This window comes from Diplotaxodon limnothrissa, linkage group LG12, assembly GCF_057381915.1.
Source record: "Diplotaxodon limnothrissa isolate DT_005_m linkage group LG12, D_limnothrissa_male_GT1.1, whole genome shotgun sequence".
NCBI classification, from domain to species: Eukaryota; Metazoa; Chordata; class Actinopteri; order Cichliformes; family Cichlidae; genus Diplotaxodon; species Diplotaxodon limnothrissa.
Genome location: NC_140607.1, coordinates 3,577,738 through 3,602,598, shown reverse-complemented (window position 1 = coordinate 3,602,598; position 24,861 = coordinate 3,577,738). Strand labels below are relative to the sequence as shown.

The window sequence follows — 24,861 nt, the reverse complement described above, 5'->3', positions numbered from 1 at the left end:
GTCAGTTTTAAAAAAGGCTCTAATTATACATCCGTTTTCCATAGTGCCTCAGCAAAGTAAATTGCAATGACAAATTTGCATTAATCTTTAAAGCACTCTATGCAGCACATGGGATATTAATGCTAATAACACAGTGGGCAGTAAGCACTTAGAGCTCATCAATAAACTGAAAAAAGTACAAAGGGTCTTGCATAGAAATAACTGTTGGGCATTACAGAGTGGAAAAGTATATTAAATGGAAATAAATACACTTGGGGTCCCTTCTTAGATGGTCTGCATTTCTAGTAGCACAGATATTAAATGGGCACAAGGACTGTAAGAGGGCTTGGATGCATCACGAGTAAATGTCATCTAACGATCAGACAGCCACCACGGTCGGAGACAGCACACCGCAAGCAGCCAGTCTGCAACTGGCACAGCCAAAATTGTGTTGCCTAGCATGCAAACACGAGTGATTTGTAACGATTTTTAATATGTTCAAAGATTCTATCGAAACAGGCGATCTCATCAGAAAAGAAAATGTCTCCAGACATGATGGGTGTCTCCAAAATAAGCAGTAAATATGCCAGTTGTGAAATGACTTTCTCATAGAGGGCAAGAGTGTGTGTGTTTTCTGCTGGGATGACTCTTGGTTCTTTCTTGTCTTTAGATACCAGCCTGTTGATATCATTCAACCAACCAATCATGTATTGCCAGCCTCATTCGGGGATTCTGATTGGCACATTGTCACAGGCAACTCTCTTACCACCACCAATGAGTCCCCACGTAGAAAACCCTCACAGCATGAGCTGGAGAAACAGAGAATGCCAGGTGACTATTTTCTTTTTTCTCTTCTACCCTTGTTGTGAAGACTGACTGGGCGCCCGTGCCTTTTTTTTTCTTGTGTCCCCCCTTCCGCCCCCCCCCCCCTCCTTTTTTCTTTCTTTTTTTTCCTTTTTTTTGCTTTTCTTTTTTTTTTTTTTTTGGGTTTCCCCTCGCTCTCCTTTCTTGCAGAGCATGACCTCCTGAGGCAGGAGCTGAACAACCGTTTCCTGGTTCAGAGTTCAGAGCGGGGCCGGGGGCCGTCCGCTTCGCCGTTGGCCCCTGTGTCACTCCTGAGGGCCGAGTTTCACCAACACCAGCACATGCACCAGCACCAACACACCCACCAGCACACCTTCACGCCCTTCCCCGCAAGTCTGCCCCCGGCCGCCATCCTCACCCCGCCCACCGCACCCCCCATGGTGCGTACCCAAGCCAGAAATGTGAGGATAAGTAAAATAAGCTCCCGTAACTTCCCACCAACTCACCTGTTACCCCTCCCAATTTCCTCTTCAATCAACTCCTCCCTTTTTTTCTTTACCCCCAAATTTGCCAGTTTTGTCCTGTAGCTGTAAGAACCCCTCCCTTCAGAAAAATCTGACACTTTGAGTTTGAATTTTTAAAAGATTTTTTTTTTGCACTCTTCCTGTGGACGACAAGCTGGAAGCATCACGTTTAATTGGGGCTGCCACCTCCCATTACACAAACACACACACGAGCATGTTTATTACACTGTCAATTTAATTGCTTCAAGTACACATTTCCATTATCAGCAACTATATTTGTATTTATTCAACAGATTGATGAGGCAACATGTAAAATGTTTATTTGTAATTTTAAATTAGCAATAGCATGTTCATTCCATTATATTTTCATTATTAACAGCGTGGTGTTCAGCCATGTGTTTTTAGCATGTTTAGCCGCAGCTTTTTTAAACGACACAACAAATGATAACATTTCTCACTTTCAGTATTTGATATGTTGCCCTTTGATTGTTTCAATTCTATTAACACATTCAAATATTTTATTTTGCTTTTATTTACATTTTACACAGCATCCCAACATTATTAGAAAGGACTGTAGAGTTTCAGTATGCTTCAGTTTTTATAGAAGCTACTTTCCTGTTTAGATATGCCTTTTCATTAAAAACAAAGGTACTAATAAGCCGATCTGTGTCTGTATGAATACATTCCTGCAGACTTGTGGTTTTGTACATACATATATATACACAGACATATATGTGTGTGTTTGTGTAACAGGGACTTATTGCTGCGTGTACGTGTGTGCAAAGCCCAAAAGCAACCATACATTCCAATGACAAATTCAAAGCTTTTCTAGTGGGTCAGATGACCTCATTGCGGATAAAGGGGGGAAATGACATCATTGTAAAACTGTTTTGATAACGTTTCTAATTGCTTCCGTGTTTTAAATGCCAACAAGTCTGGAGGGAAGAGGGAGGGGCGTTTAACACTGGCAGCTCTCAAAATTTGTACAGAGGAAAAACGGTTATGACTATTCATCCATCATTTGAAATGCGCAGCAATCTCTGTCAGTCGAATCAGACGGCTCCCCATTTGTAGCTTTTTGCCATTAGTCTAATAGATCTAATCCATCTTGTCATGACCTCTGATTAAAAGCCCGTGGTCCCATTAAGGCCCAACTCCAAGATTATCCCCATCCTGTACATTAGAAATCAAAGCTCTGGTATTTATGGCGCAGTCAGATAAGCATAAGGGCCGTTTACATGATTCTTCGGTCAGCACACACGCTGTTGTCTGGTCTGCTGTTCATTCCTTACATGGAAGGAATTATGCGCTACACAATCCTCTCTTTGAAGATGAAAGAAGTGACCCCCCTCCCACCAACACCACCACCACCACCATCATCTCTTTTGTGTCGTTTCAGTGGGATTTTACACTGACGTTAATGTTGCTGTTGTGTATTTTGTCGTTTTCGCTGTTTTTACTTAACGTATGCCTTTCCCTCCCTCCTACCCCTCAGTAGCGATATTGCTTTCTTCTCCTTAGTGCTTAAAGAAGCAGAGTAATGATGATGTTGTGGCTGTTTTTACTGTTTTGCTATGAAAAGCTAGACCAAGTGTTTCCCAGCTGTGCATCCTCTGTCTATCTCTCTCACACACACGTTTTTTTCCTCCTGCTCTCTAGATGCCCCATGTCATTTCAACTATGTAACAGCCCTTGGCTAATGGCTGTAATTAATGAAATTATGAAGCCTCTATATTTGTTTATTGTTCTACGCCCTCGAGCAGCTGGCTTGCCAAATGGCAGCGGTGAATGCCTGCCCCCTTGCTCCTGCCATGTCTTTGGACGAGAAATATTTTTAATTGTTATAGGATGAAATATTAAGCGTTAATTAGCCAAAGCGGTTTACTATAAAACTGTGACAGCCTCCATAAATTTTAAGGCAAGACTTCTTTTTTTTCTTTATTTGTTTTTTTTAACAAGGCCATAAAGCCGAAATCCCCTCTCCAGTGACAGACATTAAACAGGCCGCGCCTTCAGAAGCGCAGAGGAGCTGTTTAATGAGCTCGGAAGCTGGCTCAGCATTTCCTCTCAATGGGCTGTCTTTGATTCGGGGCCATTATCGCCCACAAACAGGGCCGCTGACACCATCGCCGCTGTTATTACCATTCTGCGCACAGATGTGATTGGACCTGCTTCACCAGACGGCCCCGTGTCCCAAACCCTGCATCTGCACCAGCAGCTTTACCAGCTCCAGCCCGCCCTCCCTCCCCAGCCACCCCTGTCGCTGCACGCGTGCACACAGAAAATCTGATTCATACCCGTTCATTTTCCCATATTATGTAAACCCAAAACATCTGCGCCTGCCAACTGAGCTTTGAGAAAACACTCGCAAAAAGTACCTGCAAATGGTTTGTGTATTTACGGAATAGGAATAAGTTACTGTCACTTGTAATTAGACGTTTTCAAAATAGAGAGCTGGTATTGGCTCGCGAACAGACATACAAAGTCCTCATTCATGCTCCCTTCTCTCTCTTCCTCCCTCCTGTCCATCTCAGCTTACCGACTGCTTTCTCGTGTGCGCGCGGGGCATGATCGGAAACATTTTAAATGTAACCACACTGTTTTCATCTGGCAAATTCCAACTAAAATTATTCTGATAGGCTAAGTTCTGCCACAGAAACGGTTTGTTCACAACTCTGAGGTGGTGTCGGTTTCAAGCATTTAATCAGCTGAAATCCCATCTCCTTAAATCAGTCTCAATCATACAAGGCAGACTGTTCACACAGCTTCACATATGACCTCCGTGGTTTTACGGACTGACCCGCTTTTTTGTCTTTTGAAGTACAGTTTCCTAACACTGCAAACAAGTTACATGTCTTCTTGTACTTCCTTCCCAGATATACCATCGGGGCTTTTTGCACACAAAAAAATCTCAGCAGTCAAAAGCAATTAGATTCACATTTCTTCAGATTTTCCAGTGATTAGAAACAACTGGTCTGGCCTTAAAACTGTCTGATTCCTAAGCTGGGCCTCCACGCCCAATGTCTGTATGCTCAATTGAAAAATCATGCAGGCTGTCTTCGTCTTGGCAGTGTGCTTAAGCGGTTGTATTGTTAGTGATTTAACTGCCTATCTGACCACGCTGTTTAAGTAAACCCATGACCAGTTCAAGCCAGCTGCTTTACCCCGGGGCTTGTTATTCTGGACCAAACCCTGCTCGTTACCAGTTACAGATGTTGAGCATGTGTTTTTGCCTTTGTAATGTAAAAAAAAAAAATAATGAGACCTTATTACCAAAGAAGGCTGTTGTATGAGGGATTTTGTTCGAGTATATCATTATGTGGACTTTTGTTTCCTAATGCTTTTCTTTTCTGTCTGTTCCAGTTCGACAAATATGGCCCCAAACTGGACAATCCATTCATCAGACATTCAAATGTAAGTTTTTTTGCACTAATTTAAATGTGTTAACAGTATTTGCATATGGCAAATCAAATATTTGACATATTTGAATGTTGCCTTGACAGCATTTATTGTGGCAGTGGCTTTGTGTGTGTGTGTATCTATATGCTTGAGTCTTGTATGTATGACTGTATGATTTTGTTTTGTGTCTCCCATCTTCCCCTTCCTCCCCCTTCCAGTTCTTCCCCTCCTACCCCCCAACCATGCCAGGCATGCCCCCGCTGCTCCCACACTCAGGACCCTTCAGCTCGCTGCAAGGAGCCTTCCAGCCCAAGGTCAGACCCGCATCCCTTAACCCACTGTCTACAAACAGGAGATTTTAAGGGAGCTTGAGCATAAAAGAAACCACAAAGTGTGCAGACTTTTACAAGAAAAACACTTTATAAGTGCGCAAAAGGAAAACAAAAATTTAAAACTGCAGGTGGACTCCTAGCCTTAGTCACGACAGGCCAAAAATAGGACCGTGATGTCTGCCTGTCCAGAAGAGCAGAAGGGAGGAGATGCAGGGGACGTCGAGGGGCGGGAGGGTGTGAGTCTGGCAGATGCTCAGAGGCTGTGACCTGAAGTAAGCCACCAATCAAAGCTGGCCTAAATCCGCTGGCCCTATTCCCAGAGGGCTCAGTGATGGAGGTTCCCTTTTGTGGAAGGCCCCTCCAGATGGTTCAAAGCACAGTTTTATGCATCCAAAGCCCCTGCTAAGTATTCTTGGAGACGAGCTTGGGGGGATAGAGCTTGGGAAGTATGTTTGTTTGTGGGGCCTGGCGACCCTGGTCACCGTGCAGAATCACCCGATCTCTAATAAGGCAATAGATTAAGGCCTGATTTAGACTTCTGCGGGGACTCTTTGTAGTGCTTGCGGTGTAGCCTACATAAGTGGCGACATCGTTGGCGGCATTTTTGCTTGTATGTGGTGCGTTGTGTTAATTACCATGTAGTCCTGTCCTGGTGTTTTATATCCAGTGCCAGCTGATGGAAAGAAATAAAATGCTGGGCCTTTTGGTTATTTTGGGGGGGAGGGGATTTCAAACACATCTCTAGTTTTTCCACTTCGCTGTAATTTCCATCACGTTCATTCCCATAGTTTCAGCAATCTCCCTCCAGGTATTTCCTGACATTTGTGAGTCCTTTATATTGATGCTATGATTATAATTCCTTAAACCGAGATTCTCTCACTGATAAAATTTAAAAAGGTGGCAAAAAAGTTGCCAGAAACACGAATGAATCGATGATGCTGAACGAGCACATCATACTAGTTGTGGGCTGCATTGACCCGATGTATAGTTACATTTCTCAGGAGGTGCATGTCAGGTTAGGCCATGTGAAATGACATGTGTTTCCTGCTGGAGCATAAAACCCCAGGAACAATGTTGATCTAGGATCTTGTGCTCTGCAGACTTGAAGATGAAACGATTAGAGATGTGCTGCTCTGGCATAACTCTGAACTCTGGGAAGCATCATTGCAGTTTTACCTATATCAGCTATAGCTGTGCAAATACTTGGGCGTTAGCTGACCGTAGTGCAGCTAATTATCTGGGTTGGAATAGATGCTGGAGGGTCTTCGAGTAGTTTTGCAAGAAATTCGTCTTACATGCTTCCATGCTATCTCCATAACAGCACTGACACAAAGCATAAGAATAAGGTGAAAACTGGGATTACAGTAATCTTATTCATTCTCTCAGGGGATATTTAAAAAAAATAAATGGAAAAAATGCAATTAACAGTGTTCTACAGAGGACCCTCTTGAGGATGCCTGAGACCCCCTTTGGGAATTATTATATGAGGTCAAATTGTTTTGTATTGTTGTGCCAAGTTCAGTTTCTTTCTTTCCCCATGCAGATGTTACAGATGTGGTTGATCACCATGTATCTTTTTGTCTTTGTCTTTCTCTGTCAGGCATCCAATCCCATCGATGTAGCAGCACGTCCTGGAGCAGTGCCTCATACACTTCTGCAGAAGGACCCACGGGTAAGCATGAGACCGAGAGCATCGCAGCCACTCTGCTCATATTCCTTCTGATGATAGCCACACATAATCCAGTGCATATGTCTCAAAGAGACATTTCTTCTCATGCATTTCAGTTTTACAGTTAGTAGTATGTGTCTTTGTTGTTTGTAATAATGATTATCTGTTTATCCATACAGATAACAGATCCATTCAGGACATCTGTTAGGGTAAGTAGATGCCTTATCCTTTCCTGTTAAATGCTTCATCTCTCTGGCCAGGCCACAAAGTCTAAAACCTTAAAATTCTTTAACAATTCTCGATTAAGCAAATGCAGGGTTTTGGCTGCATTTACGCTTAGCTTTGAGGTCTGTATTGGGGTTAGATATTCTTAATATGTTGCCTGGTTGCAAATTCTGATGAGTTCCCACTTTGTAGTTTGGCCAGAAAAGCTCTATGCCAGAATCAATTTTTAGCTCCCCATATCAAAGCCAGCAGGCTAACCTCAGTTTCTCTCTAAATTTTTAGAAACCTGGCAAGTGGTGTGCAGTGCATGTCCAGATCGCATGGCAGATCTACCACCACCAGCAGAAAATGAAGGTGCGTGAGACAGATAGTAATGTTTTTAAGGAATCTTGCTGTCATGTAAAGCCAGATACACTATATTGGTTATGGAAAACGGGCCAAATAGCTAACTTATTGAAAACACTACATGCTAGAGCAGATCGAGCTGACTTGGATCTTTTGTTTGGGTCTAAACGTAGAACGATCACATGATTGGAAAGAGGCAGAAAGCTTTAAAAGAAGCAAAGCCCAACACATGAAGGCTCCACTTTAAACATATATTTTCTATAAAGGTTCTCTCTGACTCCATAAGAGAAGGGGTAGATGGTAACAGTAGCACTCGGTATCAGACGCAACATGTGAACACAGAACAGAAATGCTTATACGAATTACTCCTCTCACTGACAGAGGATGGTGTGGCCTTGCCATGGAGATCCTCTGCTAATGCCACTGGCCCTGGGTGTCTCAGGCTTTTCTTGGGCCCAGAACCCCAGTTGCCAAGGATTTTGTTTCCCTAATCAGCTTACATATATTTGTTATAACACAGCTAGTCAGAATTGAGAACATGGAGCCATTGTCAAAGTCTCTGTCCTTCTCTGAGCTCTCACCCAGTGTAGCTGACGATCGCTCACGCTCACTCCCTTGTTGGAAATGTTTCGTGCTGTTGCGTACTGACCTAATTTTCTTTGTCTCCTTCTCTGCTTTTCTACAGCAAATGCAGCTGGACCCTCACAAACTTGACATGAATGGGAAGCTGGACCTGTTTAGTCGACCCCCAGCACCAGGAGTCTTCCCAGGGTTCCCGTACCCTCACGATCTGGCACGACCCCTCTTCCCCTCCACAGGTTGGTCAAGGCTCAAAATACCTACCAACATATTGAAAACACTCAAACTTCAAGCCTCCTAACGTCATTACTGCCTTTATGGAAATTAACATTTTTAACAACATTTGGAAAAAACACTTTTTATTTTCCCTCTCGTGCAATGTTCACATAATTATAGTGCTTTGGTAGCAAGTGTTTTGCCTGTAAAGGGAGTCAAATATGTCTATGAATATGCATGGCTCTCAGTTAGGTAATTGACTGATGCACCCTGTGTTGGAGGGCAACAGAGAAGAGAACGGCCTTTGACTGGTAATTATGCAGCGGTGTGTCAGAGGCACTCCTGTAATTGGTTCTATCATTAACAATTCATGAAATATGGGTGATGGTAGCAGTGTTTTGTGAAAGAGGCCAACTTGTTGTACATTCAAGAGCTGACCTCACTAAGCTGGTACAGACTCACGCACAAACAAATAACAGCTGCAATGAAACCAGCTGATATAGTCAGTAGCATCACTCCACCAACTCTTTGCTCATCTGGTCCACGTTGCGTCAGAGTTTGTGATACTGCGGCAGAAATGCATTTGTTTAACTTAGGGTTTGGTTTGGCGTAAGATTGTTCCCCAACCGACCAGACGACCGGCCGGATATGGATTATAACACTATTTCATCCTCTCTGTCCCGATAGGCTCTGGACACCCCCCTCCGTCTCCATACGGCCCCCCCTCCCACCCCAGTGGATTCCTGCCTCCTAGCCATTTGGCAGGTAAGTGTAAGTAACCCCCATGTTTATCTTTTTTTTATACATTTATCTCCTCTTTCAACACGAGTCTCTCACTCACTCCTTCTTACACTCATGTTTCAAATACATTAAAAGCCACCAGGGTGTAATTTGAACCAAAGGTATTCCTAGTTTTTGATCTCAGGTTCACTTCAAGGTTAATGTACAATATCGTTAGCAACAGCCAGCTGCAGTACTGCCTCTTACTTTACTATAATATTGAATGTAGCCATCCTGCAATCAGCCAGTGTGATTCATACTACGGTCGAAAATAACTCCAGAGTCCGGGTTTATTAAAATGGAAGTAGTTTCCAGCCTCCAGACCGATTTGTCATCCCTCATTTGCTCGGACAAACTGTACACAGAGCAGCAGCACACAAGACACTATTTTCTATAAGCATGCCAAGCTTATTTCGTCGTACCCAGGAAGAAGGGAATAATGAAGGGGCGTTCGTGCTGTATGATTCTTTGGTACATTCGGTTGTTTGCATTTTTATTCATCATCCTCAGTTCGGACTGAGACACTGTTTAAGTGTCAGTCCATTCTGTGCCTATGAAAACATGGTAAACTGAGGATGAAGATTTAGTCAACAAATGGGAATTCATGTGTGAGGCAGAGGAGATTTCTCAATTCTTGTCTTTTCTAATACGTGAAAAGCTCCAGAATTAAAAATCCTTGACCCCTAATCGGTTGGCAAGTTGTGCATTTCCTGATGGATTATTTCCGATTTAAAGTGGGACTGCAAATTCTTAGTTAATGAGTCCCGTTCGCTGACTTCTCAGACTAAATATTTGTTATCCCCGTAAATTTGGAGGCTATAGTCTGTGACTGATGGAGTCCATCAGATAGTGATTCACCAGTTAAATCACTGTGCTCTGTCTAGGCTAATTTCCACAGCTCCTAATTGTCTTGTCCTACCACAATCCATTTCCAGCTCAGCTCCAAGAACTCAAAACTGATTTCCCCACCAAGCAGCATCATTCCACAAGCCCCAGCAGGTCAGAGACACTCCACTCCAGTTAGTGGCAGTGAATCCAGCATCCAGGCAACCTGGCTACTGCAGGATTACCAGGCAGAGAGCTAGGGTCGCAGCGCTAGAAAACCACGGCTCGCTTGTAAGAGAAAAGCCGAGTGGAATGGGTTGGTGTTGGGGTGAGCACTGCTAGCCAGCCACCCCCCCTTTTGCTAATCCCTGTTTGGCATTTTGCAGATCCTTTCAGTCGCTCCAGTTCCTTTGGCGGCCTCGGCAACCTTTCAAGCAGTGCCTTCGGAGGATTAGGCAACCCCTCGCTTGGTAAGCGTTGGCCCCCTCTCGTCCTCCTCCTCCACCGCTCCCCCCTTCAATCTGGCCCCTGTGGCCAGTAATAGAATAGAGCAGGACAGCGTTAGACCACAGGGAGAGCCAGGAGGGGAGAAAAAAATCTAGACACTTAGCTCTAGTTTCTGTGTCAAAACAGTCCTATCCCAGGGAGGCCCAACAAGGCAGCACAGCACACCACAGCAAACCTCCTCCCTGCCTCCACTTCATCTACCAACTAAGTCCCTGACAGCCTGGCTTTAATCTGGCTGTGTTGCTGCCAATAGGCACTCTTAGGTCTGCTGTTTGGTGGTAATTCGTCTATTAATTATTTGACAAGCCCCTTCTGCACCACCATGGAGGGTTTTCTCTTTTCCCTTTGCATCCCTTCTCTATGCCTTTCTCTCTTTCTCTTCATCCTTCCTATTTTTGTGTGCCAAATCGGTCACCCTGTTGTGAAAATGGATGTGATTGGAATAGACATGCCGTGGAATGCTAAGGTTCCCCTTGGCTTTTCACAGCTATCATCTCCAGAGGGCAGTGAGTCTCCCCTGTTCATCCGGTGCAGAAAAGGAAGGGAGGGGGGGGGGGACCTTTAGTCTAAAAGCAAATGAGTAGGGGTTTTTTCTCTCCAGTTCAAGGGGGAGGGGGGCATTAACCTCTAACTCTTTCAAACAGCTTCAGTGCTTCAGTGAGAGAACCTCCAGAGACAAAGACAAAAGCAGCTTTTGTTGTTGAGTCTTTCTCATCTTATGTGTCCTCAAGAAGGTTTTGTGCCCAATTAACTTACAGTGGGTCCCACGCCTGTCTGCTTCTTTCCTTCAGGGTCCAACAGCATGTTTGGCACCAAGGAGGGGCCGGGAGGACTGCCCACATTTGGCAGCCCCCACCACGACACCTGGAACCGACTTCGACGAACCCCGCCGTCGTTCCCCACCCCGCCGCAGTGGCCCAAAACCGCAGATGCTGAGAGAAGCAGCTCCGCCAACAGCCACGAGAGAGAGCGAGAGAGGGAACGGGAGAGAGAGAGGGAGCGAGAGAAAAGAGACTCGTCGATTGGCAAAGAGGAGAAAGATAAAGACCGGTGGGTGAAACACATTTTTGGTTGTATGTTTTTGTGTGTTGCTCACATCCAGTATGTAAAAACCGACTCCTGAAATAAGACCACAATAGCGACTATGATAAACCAGCATTATTATACATACAAGCTGATCAGTCAGAGCAGAGCAAAGGAAAAACAGCGAATGTTTTTTTCTAGGTGGTTACAAGTCGTATCCATGGAAACTGAAATAAATTGAACAACCGGCACGCTTATAAAAGAGCATGACGCGCCGAGAGAAGCTATTTGTCAAAAATTAATTGGAGACATTTCTATGAATGGTACGGCAGCAGAATGAAGGGTTACCGTCAAACAGAGAACAGAGGGATACAAGAGCAAGGCAACTCGTACGATTTAAAAGAGAATTATAAGGCAGATTTTATTGTTGAGAATTAATCAGACACTAACCAAACACGACCTACTGGCAAAAATAAAACTCTTACATTGTGCCGTTACAGGGATTCTGTGGATCGCAACCGCCACTCCAACCGCTCGTCTCCGGCCTCTGCACCAGTCAGCTACCAGATCAGCAGCCTGATTCGCTCCAGCAGCCAGAACTCGAGCGATTCAGGTCGGCATCACAGCGGCAGCGTAGACAGGGTCCGCGAGGCAGAGAAGGAGCTACTGGAGCGACACAGAGAGTCTTCCGCACTGGCTGATGTGAAGGTGAAGGAGAGTCGCTCGCCGGGCAAGGAGATGCTAGAGAGAAGACCCTCAGAAGACTCCATCAAACCCACTCAGCGTTCCCCTTCCCCCTACTCTAAGACAATGATCAATGAGCAGGGCATCAAGATGGCAGGCGGGCCTCTGTCTACGCTCAAGGACAGCGAGAGGAAGGAGCCCCCACCTGCAGAGCTCCTCCATAAGGTGAAAAATGACATGAAGATTAAGGAGGAGAGGAAGGAGGAGCAGGAGGTCATGGTGGTTAGTTCGGAGCCGGCCCCCCAGCCACCGGCCCAAGCTCTTCCTCCTCCCGTCAGCCAACCGGGAAACCCGCACCACCACCATCCACCTTTGTCCCAGCAGCCCCCACTTCCTTCACCGCGTGGTAGTGACATCTCAGCACCTGGCCTGCATGGTGTCCCCATGGCGCATTCTCTGCCTCTTTCCATGAGCGCCATGCCTCAGATGGGCAGCCTCAACGTGCTAGACCGGGCTCGCATGGCTCCCTTCATGGGAGCACTTGCAGGAAGAGAGCGCCTGCCGCACACAGCCTTTCCCTGGGATCCGCTCAGAGAGGCCTACCGCAGCCTGGATCTGCAACGCCGCATGGACTTCCAGCTCAGGCCTGAGCCGGGGCATCGTTTCCCCAGCATGTACGAACAGGAGCGAGCCTACCGCGAAAGGGAGGCTCATGACTACTCCCACCACGAGCACCTGTTGGAGGTACGCAGGGAGCACGAGAGAATGCGACAGCAAGCCGAGGAGCGAGAGCGCCTCCACCTGAGGGAGGAGCTGGACAGAGCACGGCTTCATCAGCTGCACCAGTCCCCAATGGAGGGTCATCTACCACACATGCCCCCCTTTATGCCCCACCTAGGCGGCATGCCCTACCCCAGACTCAGCCCCTCCACAGGACACAATGGCCCTCTGAACAGAACACCCCCTACCGCCGCACTTAGCGCACCCCCACCCCTTGTGCCAGCTGGCAGTGCCAGGCCAGCCTCGCCCCGGAGGACTACCCCCCTCACAACCACCCAGGACCCACGGGACTACTCCCCATCACGTAACCCCAAAGAGGTAGAGGCTCGGTAGCTTCTTGGAAAAGTGCAAAAATGTCTTACAGGGCGCTTTCACACGCCCCCGCTCCTCTAATCTGAAAGCTTGTTGTAAACAAAATGCACTGCTCTTCTCCACCAGAGAAGAGCAAAAGTCCCTAAGGGAAAGGGTATGATTGTACAAATTAAAGGTGTGTAAGGCTAATTAAGCACATGCCATGACTTTATTTTTAGTGGACTGGAGGTCGAATAGCGTCGGTAAAGAGAACATAAATATGTGTATGTTTATTGCCGACTTAAATATTTGATAATTATTAATATATTAATCCAATACCTTTTTTTCAACTTTGTGCAAAATAGAGGTCCTCAAATGAGTTTGTACATTTCCTATCCTTGTTCCATGTATAGATATCATTTCTATGAATTTTATGTATTTTGTGCATTAGTCACGCCTTTTACAATATTTATCCCAGTTGATTGTGAGACATATCCCTTATGACCCACTGTAAAGACTGGATTTTGGTTTCAGTAACTTAACCTCATGGTACCAGGATATCCTCAGTGATGACAATGTACAATGCTACATTACCGATTTGTTCTGTTCAATTGTTTTGCCTTTGAGATATGCAGATAAATATATATTATGAGGTCTTTGTTGAGTCTCTGTAAAGAAAACAGATGTAAATAACTTGTTGCTATTCCTTCGCTGCAAGTTTACCATGTAAATTTATTAGGCTTTTTAACCATTTCTAGAAAAACAAAATCAAAACGAAACACGGGAAAATCACCTGCCTGCTGAATATTGCGGAGAGAGACAAGTGTGGCCGACGGACAGGAAGTACGAAGGGAGGGTGTTGTAAGGAGGCCTAAACGGATCATCTGCAATCTATGCAAAGCAGCACACAGCACCCTGCAGAAGAAATCACCTGGAGGGAAAAGACCATACCGGTGATACTGAGAGCAACCTGGATTTAACACCTGTTTATATTTACAAATGAAATAACGACTAAATAATTCAAAGACTTCCAAGTCACAAACTGGACCAGCCCCAGATAGAAAAATGAGGACACTGTTTAGTGGGCGGCAAAAGGACTCTCTCTGTCAACCTTGTGGTGTTGTGCAGTTGTTTTTCTTAGACTCTTGTATACAAAACAAGTAGAGTTTTAGGCGTGCAAAAAAAAAATGAAAATGAACATTCATGGTTTAAAACGTACGGAATAAAGTTTGGACCTAATGTCAAACATTTCCTGCTCATCTTTAATTCTGGCGCTCGACGTCGGCGCCGGCTGCCAGCTGTGACTTTGTCTGTGAGCCGGACCTGCTGAGTGCTATGTGTATGTGAGGTTGATAGGTTTGCCGGCGATGCCTTAGTTTCTAGCATTTAGAGCATTTACTCATCTGATACCAAGATATTACTTTAAAATCATAAAGCCAACTGACTTGGCTGGCAGAGTAGCCTAAGCCATCAGATCATTTGACCGTAATCTGTCATACATGGGCTGCAGAGCTCTTCACAGGGATCGATGAGATTGGGCCAAGGCAATACAGGCAGGGACTAATAGAACATTGATTTTGTATGAAAGCAGGTTTTGAGTGTTTGTGTTGCAGGTAACCGGTATTGACTGGCAGCCCAGCGGCATATTGACCCGCGGTCTGGACTCATTAAGAGGAGCAATGCCTGGGAGGCAGGCTATCAGTTGGTGGAAAAAGAGGCTCCCCTCTCTTCTCATATGCCTCCTCTCCTCGTGCACACCACTCATCTCCTTTTCTAATGAGACCGGAAGGCACTCTGGAGTGGGCCGCAAAGGGAGCCCTGAGGTGCCCTGTCCTGTTATTGACAAGACCTCGGCTGCGCCTGCTGCCTGAGCAGAGACAGCCAATTCATCCCGATAATGCGCCGACTACTCATCTCGCTGCTGTGCGCCGTGAGGCCCACCAATCCCAGTCCCATGGTATCAACCCATAATGACAGCGTGGATCAAACCGTGGCCAGGTCATTAGGGGATGTTATTGAAAATCAATAGTGCTCCTGTGTCTCACGCACTCCAACAGGGTTTTTAAAGGGCTCCTTGAAAAGACTGTTTGCCAGAATGTGGTTGGCGTATTGGGAAGACTTAAATCACTATCGCTTTCAATTTAGCCTCTCGGTAATTGAACCACATATTCTTCCTATGGGTAGCATCTGTCAGTGGCCGGCCTCACTTTAGCTCTGTGTGCTTTCAGTCCTAATAATCTAGTCAACAGCAGACACTTAACCCCTGTACCTGTTACCACATAGGGATTTTTTTTCTTCCTGTAACTGTTATTTACTAGGCGAGCTTTAGTTGGAGAAAACCACACACCTTAGATTCCCCCCCACCCAACTCAATCACTCTGTCCTGTGCTCTATCCATTTTACGGCTGAGTGTGGAACGGCCCTCCGGAGATGAAAAGCTCCATCAATTTCACTCATCGTCTGGCAAGGTCAATTTATTTCAGCACACAGTCCATCATCAGATGGGAATCAATTGACACATTGCCTGGCATATCCAACCCAAGGTGGATTATTACAGAGCTTGCAATTGTCAGCTTCTTACTAGAGCTATTATTCATGTGTCCGGGGGATTTTTTTTCTTTCTTTTCTTATTTTTTGGAGATTTTGTACAGTTTTCTATATTTATTTGATCACAATTTCCTATGTGATGGAACATTGTTACTTTGACGGGACTTAATGTAAGAGCGTGTCGCAAAAAAAAGCGTCTGGTTTTCTTTGACACATTTCTCCACTGTAATCCCAATTAATAGGATACGGTGGTATCTGAGGTAAGACATTGTTTTATTGTTCCACTAATCCCCTTCATTTATCTGTGAGAAACCTGAATGCTGAGGGTTTGGGATTGAATTTTCATGGTCTCAAATACCTCCAAAAAGCGCTTGGCACAGTGCTCACCCCAGATTCAGAGAACAGTGGAACAGGCCTTAAGGGGCTTTTATGGAGCACAATGGCAGCTAATAACACAGTGCCAAGCTAATAAGATGGGCAGCTCTTCCCCCACTGATAAAACATGTATGAAAGCATTTTTGAGCCTCTATGTGGTGGCTCCCAAGATCCTTTTTTTCCCCCAGCGAGAGCTAATGCATTAGTTCCCATTTGAAAGCTGTTTTGAAATGGAGATTGGTAATGAGACCTGGGGCCCCCTCCGTGATCACATTTGCTGGGGCCTCCACTGGGCCTCATGATTTGAGAGACCGCAGCTTTGCTCAGAGTTCAAGTCCATCTCTGCAGGGGTTAGAAAACCCTGATGAGAGCCATTCTGAACCACTAAGCTATATCTGAACTGCGAATTTAGGGAGAGCGCACAAGTCAAGGGCTTTGGCAGCGAATCCTTGTCGCAGCACTCTTTCTAGAATGCGTGTTGTTTTGACCACCTAAAAAGGCTAGCCGCATGCATCCTTCCATGTTCCCGTCTTTTTTTAGCTCTCTGTGTCAACAGAGCGGCAGCTGACAAAAACCAGGCCAGTCAGTGGTTAAGGAGCTGACTTGGAAACAGCCAAATGGTGTGAATTCCAGGCCCTGGTGACAAAGTGCTGTCTAATGTCTTTTCACCTCTGGACCTATGACAAATATTCCAGCTGTCTCACAGCGCAGCTACCATTGCTAGGCAAGCAGACCAAGTAATGCAGCCCAGAAGAAAGAGGATACTTGAATCGGTCACAGAGGAACCTCAAAGTGCACAATATGAGACAGGGAGGAGAAGAAAAGAATTAGAGGAGATGGAAAAGAAGGAGGTCCAGAGCAGCCACCGGGCAAAATAAGTTTTCCACTTTGATTCAACTTGGAGGATTTTTCCAGCCTTTAGTGGAACCTCACAATCTCCAACACTGGCCGTATTATGTACACAAACCATAAAAATGAATAACATTTATGCAGCTGGGCACATCTGGCAGTGATAGGACTCTCATTCACAGACTCACAGGATGGCACTGTGCCGCCACGCTACCCTTTCTGTTCTATGCATGGACATGAGGCACAAGAAGACAAAACGTGGGCGGTGTAAAGGGAGTTTCTGAAATGCTTCGAATGAGTTTAAGAAAATAAGAGATTTCAGGGCAAAATGGAGGCCATACGTGGCTCGTCCAATTTGGCAGAGCCGGCGCGCATGATTAGCCGTAGAGACGTTAATCAAAAGTGGCTCAGTGTTTGAAGGGGCAGTGAGAGGCGCTGCCAGCTGGTGACAACATGGCTTGTGTGCTCGGGCCAAGAGTGAAGTTTATTTGAATAAGGATCTTGCCGTGACCGTATTTCTCCAGAGCTCAGTTAGCAGAGCGTTCCCTGGCTCATCACTGGGATCGCCTCAGAGCCGTTGGCACCCGGGAAGGCAGAAGGTTTTTTTTCCAAGCCACAGAATGAGAATTACGATTTAGTCCATCCCCTCTGGTGGTGTGGGCATATTCATAAGTATTCATTCAGTTTGACGCTGGCACAGACACGACACCTAGTTCTTGGCTCTCCGTGTGTGAGGATTTTATTTTGAATATGAAACTATGAAATTGACAAAAAGGCTGTTTTTGCATTCTGTAAATTAACAACACATTTGAAAATCAAACATCCCATTTTTCCACTTAAAATCATGTGAGACCTCTACTGAAAACACGAAGCTTAGTTATTCAGCTGTCAGTTTTCCCTTAGAGCCAAGCTTCAAGACCCAGTGCAAAGCACAACTCTTAGGAGTAATGCGGTGGGATGTGTTTGATCAAGTAAATTCTTAAGTTTGTTTTCAGCTCTCTCAGGAGGTTAGAGGAGGGTTTGTTGGGGGTGATTTACTGTTACTATTAGCATTATGGCTTTATTTACAAAATATTCTATATTTTTATATAGTTACAAAAGCAGTGACAACAGTGTTTTTGGATGATTTACAATTTCACTCGTTCTTCCGATTGGGTTCCCAATCAGACAAAGACAAAAAGCAGGTAGGCGGGGCTTCTTCTGTTTGCCTGAGATGACCATATTAGGGATATCCACTCTCAGTGACATCATACACAAGGAAATACAAGAAAAAAATGTCAGAAAGCAAACGTTTCAAGAAGTCCAGATGTTTTCAGATTTTTTATAATCCTTGCAACTGTTTCGGGGGATGAACAAACGGCTTTTTTTGTATATTTGTCATATTTACATGTTTCAGATCATCAAACAAATTTTCACATTAGACAAAGAAAACCCGAATAAATACAAATTGCAGGTTTTCAATGATGGTCTCGTTCATTAACAGCTTTCCAAGCCTAACCCTATCCCTGTGTGAAAAAGTAGTTGTAGAGTATGAATGGCAGGCCTAAGGTCATACAGACCATCTCAATTGAATTTAAGTAAATTGGAACTTTTGTCTTGTCAGGTCACAGAATATTTTCTCAAAAGTCTTGAGGATCATTAAGATGTTTATTGACAAATGTGAGATGAGCCTTTGTCTTCTTTTTGGTCAGCAGGTGTTTTCTCCTTAGATCTCTCTCATGGATGTCATTTTTCTCCAGTCTGTTTCATATTGTTGAATCGTGAACACTACCTGTAACTGAGCCAAGTGATGCCTGCAGTTCTTTAATGTCGTTCTGGGTTCTTTTGTGACCTCCTGGATGAGGCTGGCCACTCCTCGGGAGGTTCACCGCTGTTTTGTCCATTTGTGAATAATGACTCTCACTGGAGTTCAAGGCCTTAGAAATGGTTTTGTAACCTTTTCCAGACTTATGGATGTCAGTGACTTGGTTTCTCAGCTGTTTTTTAGACCACTCATGAAGTGTAGTTTTTTTTAGGCTAATTCACATTGTCAGACAGGTTCTATTTAACTGATTTCTTGATTCAACAGGTCTGGTAGTGATCAGGCCTTTGTGTTGCTGGTGAAATTGATATCAACTTTTTTTTAAAATTGTGGTTAATCACTGATAATTCATGATTTAGATTCATGTAATTACTCTTTGCACAGGGTCAGGTTTGGAAAGCCTTTTTCGCTTTATCAATGAACTCATCATTAAAAACAGCATTTTGTATTTACTCGGGTTATTTTTGTCTAATATTAAAATCTGTTCGATGATCTGAAACATGTAAGAAATCAGGAAGTGGAAACTGTACAAAAACTGTACAATTCATCATCTGTATGTGAGGTCATTCTTTGTGCTTTTGACTTCTTTCAGCAACACACGGTCAATGCCACTGTGGCCACAACGGTCACTAGACTGACTTTGCGTTCTCATCGAGTTGTAATGTTCGTCCACAAAAACACTGAATGCACCCACAGCATAGTGGAAAAGGGCAAAGAGATTGTATTCTTCATAAGACTGGCTTCAACCAGGCGTTTCAGCATTCCAGGGCTGGCTTCAGCCCCGCCTCCCATGCTTCTTTGGAAATTTGTCTGGCAGCAAACATGCTTTGAAAGGCTCTTATCTCCTATCTAGCCAGGAGTTTCATGCACCAAAACAACAAACCCTATCTTATCTCAGTGTGTTCGTTAATGTCACAGCTTAAGGGGCTTGTTCTTCCACTTGCAATGGGGCTTGGAGAGCAGATTGTTTGCAGATTAGTAAATGCGGGCCTCTGGAGGTCTTGGAGCTAGTACAAAATACTTGTCTTCTCCCGCAGATGTTCATGTGCGCACACCTCACCGTATTGGCGGCCCTCCCACTTTCCCGTGTCAAATGGCAGGAGTACCGCACAATGGCTGGTAAGCATCATTACCGACAGTCAGATCTACAGCGATAGTTCTCTCATCAGAGTGCCAAAACAATGCACGATAGCTACACGAGGCTACAAATGTTGCTGATGCGCTTCTTCTGTTGCACAAAGCCCTAATCTGTGATACCTCCTGAACCACCTGCAATACTTGATGCCTTTTGCCCAGCCTGTGTGGCCATGTTCACGACCATCCCTCAGTGACACAGGAGAGCAGGCGAAGCTCTACTGGCTTCAGCCATCTGGCTATCTCACACAGCCCTTGGCTACACAGTGGCTCACTCAGCGATTGATTGGGGTGTTGAAGGCCAGCTATTTAACACATCAGAACAACAAGTACTGCTATCATGCTGGCTCCTTTTCATGTCTCGTTTCTGTGCCGCCCAAGAATGCCTCTTATCTCTTCCCTTCTGCTTGTTGGTTTAAGCCAGACAGCATATGCCCACATTCCCCCTGTAATAAACCATTTTGCTTTCGGTGTAACCCTGACAGACAGAAAGGCTGCAGCTGAGCTGCGATTGAGGGGGGGGGGATGGCGGTTTAACCCTTGTGTTGCTCGGTAAGAAAGAAAAAAAATAAACAATAAAATCTGCAGCCCACTCTCCTGTTGGTGCACCCAAAGACTGACAGATGAAAATAAAGCCCTATGTTCCATATCATTAAATCCTCCTCTCTCACCTGATTACATTCTTATTAGTGTCTCCATTCTTCTCCCATTATTGTTACTTCTAGTGAAACAGGTCTGATAATGTGCTCTCACTCGCTGGATGCACAACCTGCTCATTCCTATCTCTGATTCTTTGTTGCAGCCGAATGGTTTTTAAATGAAAAGTGTGAGTGCTGTGTAATTATATTTCTGGGGGTATTATAAAATCAAATATCACAATGAATGTAATTTTATTTGCTTGTAATCTCTCTCGCCCAGGCTAATAGGCGTTTTCGAAGGGCGCGCCTGGGGGGGGGGGGGGGGGTTTAAACAGCCGACCATCTCCAAATAGAATGGCTGCTCTCTAACTCTCCCGCTCTGCTCCCTTTGTCTTTGATATGCAGGCAAAGGAGCTTGACAGTCTGGGAGACGTGGGAGATTTGTCGGCCTGTGATCTCCATGCCTCCCTGACAAATGAGCGCCTTTGGCAGGGCTGCTGGAGGTATGGCTTCTCTGCCCTGCTGGAATCCTGATGAGACTACTCTGGACCTGCTGGTAATGAAGTCAGGGCACAGGACCAACCTGCTGCCAGAAATGACCTTTAATCTACACACATGCAGGCCATTTGGCATGCGATGACTCAGAGTTGCACAAGCAGCTTTGTGCTATTACATCAAGCACATTTTTCACTGAGATGTTACTAAAATAGACCAAAAACACACAAGTTCAGTCCTTACAGAAATACAGTCACCACATCTTTTTTTAAGCTTATTTAAGAGAGAGAGAGAGAGATGCTGCTATGTGGAAAATAGTTGTTTCGTATTTTTTGGAACAATATGTTACGGCTGATGTTTTATGTGTATTCTTCTTGTTGGGCAATTTAGGATGCAATCACCATCCAGTCAATCTTCATTACATCGGACTCCACTGCTCCACCAAGCACGCAATTGCTTGACATTGATTCTGCAGATTCTTTCAGCCCATGTAATTCCTCACACGGAGCCGTGCAAGTAAAGATCTTTCCACCGGCGTGTCTGTGCAAAGTAAGACGTTAACAAATCACAACCTTAAAAATCTGAATCCCCTCTGACGATAAATGCGCTCATTTCAGCTCCACGCTGAGCATTAAATAGCTGACATTGATCGGGTGCATTTCCCATTCCACAGCGAGGAATATGAAAGCCTCAGTAGGTCCAATCCAACATGGTTGCCTTTGATTTCAGCTCCCACTTTCAGCGCGTCTCTCGGTATTGACTCACAGGAAGAACAAGCACTACCCCTTGTGGCCCAGTTGGCCCAGTGCACTGCGGGTGAATGACACATCCAGCTGCTTCTGGGCCCCTCCTGATAAGTTAACCTTGTGATCACATGCTAATGCCTGATTAATGTTGCAGTAATTAGACACAGCCTTTCACACTTAGTTAAGAGGACATCCTCCAGCAATTAGCCCGAGCCGGAGAGAGATAATTTCAGAGAACACAGCCAAATCACGTTCTTCAGCTCGCCTCCATTCCCACTTGGCAACATTAAGGTTTATTTTCTCATTATTTCATTTAATTACTCGTTTGATGTTTCATGCAGCTGCCACAAGTAATCTTTGATCCAATTAGGAAATGCTGATTGACGTGAGCGTGCGCATGGGATTCAATAAGCTGCCTTCAATTTGATGTTGTGACTATATCAGGGGATCTGTAGAGGTTTCGCGTTCTCCACTGAATGCCATCTAATAGGTTAATAATCTCCCTTAAAAATGTTTCTTAATAGATGGCACACCTTTGTTTGCACGTGTGTGCACAACACGCGTGTGTTCCAGCACGTGCGCACTGCGCAGTTTCTCTAGCAGATATGGAGCAGCGAGGAATGAATGCGCTAGTGAGGAGAGGGCCCTGCGCTCACCATCCTGCCGCCTGCCCATTAATAATACATTGGCACAGAGTAGATGGAGGTTTGCTGAGATTAGTCCTTCATTAAGGACTCGTTTGCTTTTACAGAGACACCTTGGTCTTTTTTAACCAAGAAGAATCAGCCCACTTGTAACGGGACTGGAATCCTATATTATATTATATTAGTCGTTGCAGTGTGAAAAGCGACTAGAAGCACTGTGATTTCCTATCAAGACAAAGTAAATGTACATTTAATAACTGTGCATCTGTAGTTGCATAACTATTTGCGTCTAACTGGAGTGGATGAGCAACTACTCCTAACTTTCAAATGCATTAATGTAATAGTATTTGCTACATACGAAACACAGAAAACTGGTGCAGGTGAGTCATGTCTTAATATAGGTCACATTACAGTACAGTAAAATTCATTTAGTTCCCAAAACTGTGTGGAAATATATCTGTGCAATTAATTCCCAGCACATCTTTAAGGAACCTTAAGAGTTTTAGGAGCTTGAAATGGAGCCTTGTCGTGTTACCAGGAAAGATGCGCGAACCATTTGGTGGATTGAGTTTTAAATGTTGGGGACTGTTTTTCCTGACTACAAAATGTTGGTCCTGCATGTTACAGGTAACTTAAAGCATTCACAGACTTATTTGATACCACATAAACAGTTATAAGTATACCATAGACATTTTACTTGAGATCCAAGCATTGTATGACACATTTAAGTTGCATTAAAATGGTGCAAAGGCAGAAGAACCTACATTTTTCTTTGCATTAATTACCCTCTCGAACTCTCAAAGTATGTTGAAGAATAGAAGGAAAAAAAAGTTTTTTTACTGTGTTTGAAGAAAGATATGCTTGTTGTAGTGTAGAAGTAGTGTCATCATTAAGTTTGTTCAAATGGTGCTGTGAAAAAGTCTTGAGCCACCTCCAAGTTCTTTATATTTTTTGTATTATTTCTTACTCCACGTTTTTAAAGATCAAAGTTTTTCTTTGGACAATGGCTGCTTTTATGCTCCTTTTCAGTCCAGTCCTTGTTCCTGATCATTGTCGGAGGGGTGTTTTTGTTTATCTAGTTCTTGAACCACTGTTGTGTTTACACATGACAGACAACCAGTTCTTTTCTGTCTTTAGACACTTTGCTACCAGGATGCTGCAAACATATTTGTCCCCATTTCTTTAGTTGGATCTATGAAAAATAAATACACAAAATTCTGTTTTTGCCTTGTTCACCAACAAGGTGATTTCCAAAGAGATGTTAGCCATAGTGTGTCCTTACTAGACTGGACAAGTGGAGGACAAAAAGAATAAGTGGGAGACCTAAAAGAACCTCTTACAGCAGGTGAACAGTATCTGAATCATTTGTTTGAATCTGAGCAGAGCGTAGAGCCCTGTACATTTCAGAGCACTCGGATTATCAGTAGACACTAGTGACTTGGTTCCACTTGCAGTCAAACATGCCCATGTTATAACACTGCCTCCACCATGCCTGACAGCTGTGCAGCCTATTTCAGATGTTTGTTTTTTCAGTGGAACCAGGTATTTGCATCTCATAGTAAACTCTCTGTATTCAAATTCGTGAAGCCACTTTCTGGATTGTAGACTTTGACAGTGTGCACCTGCCTTCTTCAGAGAGTTCCTCATTTGGCTAAATATCATGAAGGAGTTTCATCCATTACATTTCTTTGCAGTCTTTCAGCCCTTTCAGTGTTGCTGAGCTGGCCAATGCATTTCTGCTTTCTATAGTATTTTGTATATTTAGCCACTGCTAAAGGTTTTATCATCTCTCTGATAGGATAATTTGTCTCACTTGCATCCAGATCTGTTTGGATATCAGAGTTCACTGGAAATTTCCTGTGAGATTTCCAGATAATTTTGAGCCTCTGAAAATTAGAGACTGTATATAAATGGTCTCAAATGCAAACCTTTCTTAAAGGCTTGAATTAAAGCTAAAAGGATGTTGAGTGTTTGATTTAAAATCCACTGTGGTGTGCACAGAGGTCAAATTTAGCAGGAAAAATGTGTCAGTGTGCAAAAACATATCTAAATCTATTTAGTGAGTGACATAAAGAATTGGCTGAGGTTTTGCTGATTCTGGGATGTTTACAAGCTGGTGATGCAGCAAAATATGACAGCTCTATAAGGCAAAACACAAAGGCATGCAAAAAAATACTTCATGTGGGAACTCAGGAAATTTAACAGCCTTTTAATTTTAATGGGGAAAATATTTTTGTCTGTCATGCTGTCTTGTTTATAATAGCTTGAGGGATAGGTTTTGCATATTCATGCAGAGACTGTTCCTGTGTTGTTAACAACAAAATAACCTCGCTACAAAGTCCGCTGTGAAGCTCTTTTGGAGCTTATCACCAGCCCCTCTTCAAATCCCAGTTATTGTTTTGAAAACTTTAAGGACTGAATGGAATAAACAGATTTACTTACTGGAAATATCTGCTGGAACTAAGTGAAACACAAAGGCCCACAAATCCATATTGATTCATGTATTTCTGACAGTCCAGTATTTGAGCATGTACAGGTGCGGCGGTACGAAGCCAAGACATTTGGTTTGCAAAAATTAAATTTAGAGTCGAGCTGGAACATTTTCATTACTCAAGCCTGCAGCATTCAACTTTGGAAGACCAGAAATGTCTGGAGTACTTTATCTACCTC

The 24,861-nt window shown here is 44.2% G+C and overlaps 1 protein-coding gene across 1 annotated transcript in view; it reads left to right on the top strand.

The window, feature by feature from the left end:
• The window catches only part of fbrsl1 (fibrosin-like 1), a 300,050-nt gene extending 285,860 nt beyond the window's left edge, over nucleotides 1-14,190 (top strand). The window contains exons 10-20 of the mRNA XM_085367042.1: nucleotides 994-1,244; nucleotides 4,671-4,721; nucleotides 4,925-5,020; nucleotides 6,639-6,710; nucleotides 6,887-6,916; nucleotides 7,215-7,286; nucleotides 7,963-8,095; nucleotides 8,760-8,843; nucleotides 10,064-10,147; nucleotides 10,976-11,234; nucleotides 11,708-14,190. Coding sequence (XP_085223168.1) covers nucleotides 994-1,244; nucleotides 4,671-4,721; nucleotides 4,925-5,020; nucleotides 6,639-6,710; nucleotides 6,887-6,916; nucleotides 7,215-7,286; nucleotides 7,963-8,095; nucleotides 8,760-8,843; nucleotides 10,064-10,147; nucleotides 10,976-11,234; nucleotides 11,708-13,004 — 2,429 coding nt within the window. The 3' untranslated portion in view covers nucleotides 13,005-14,190. The remainder of the gene's footprint in view (nucleotides 1-993; nucleotides 1,245-4,670; nucleotides 4,722-4,924; nucleotides 5,021-6,638; nucleotides 6,711-6,886; nucleotides 6,917-7,214; nucleotides 7,287-7,962; nucleotides 8,096-8,759; nucleotides 8,844-10,063; nucleotides 10,148-10,975; nucleotides 11,235-11,707) is intronic.
• Nucleotides 14,191-24,861: the final 10,671 nt, after the last annotated feature.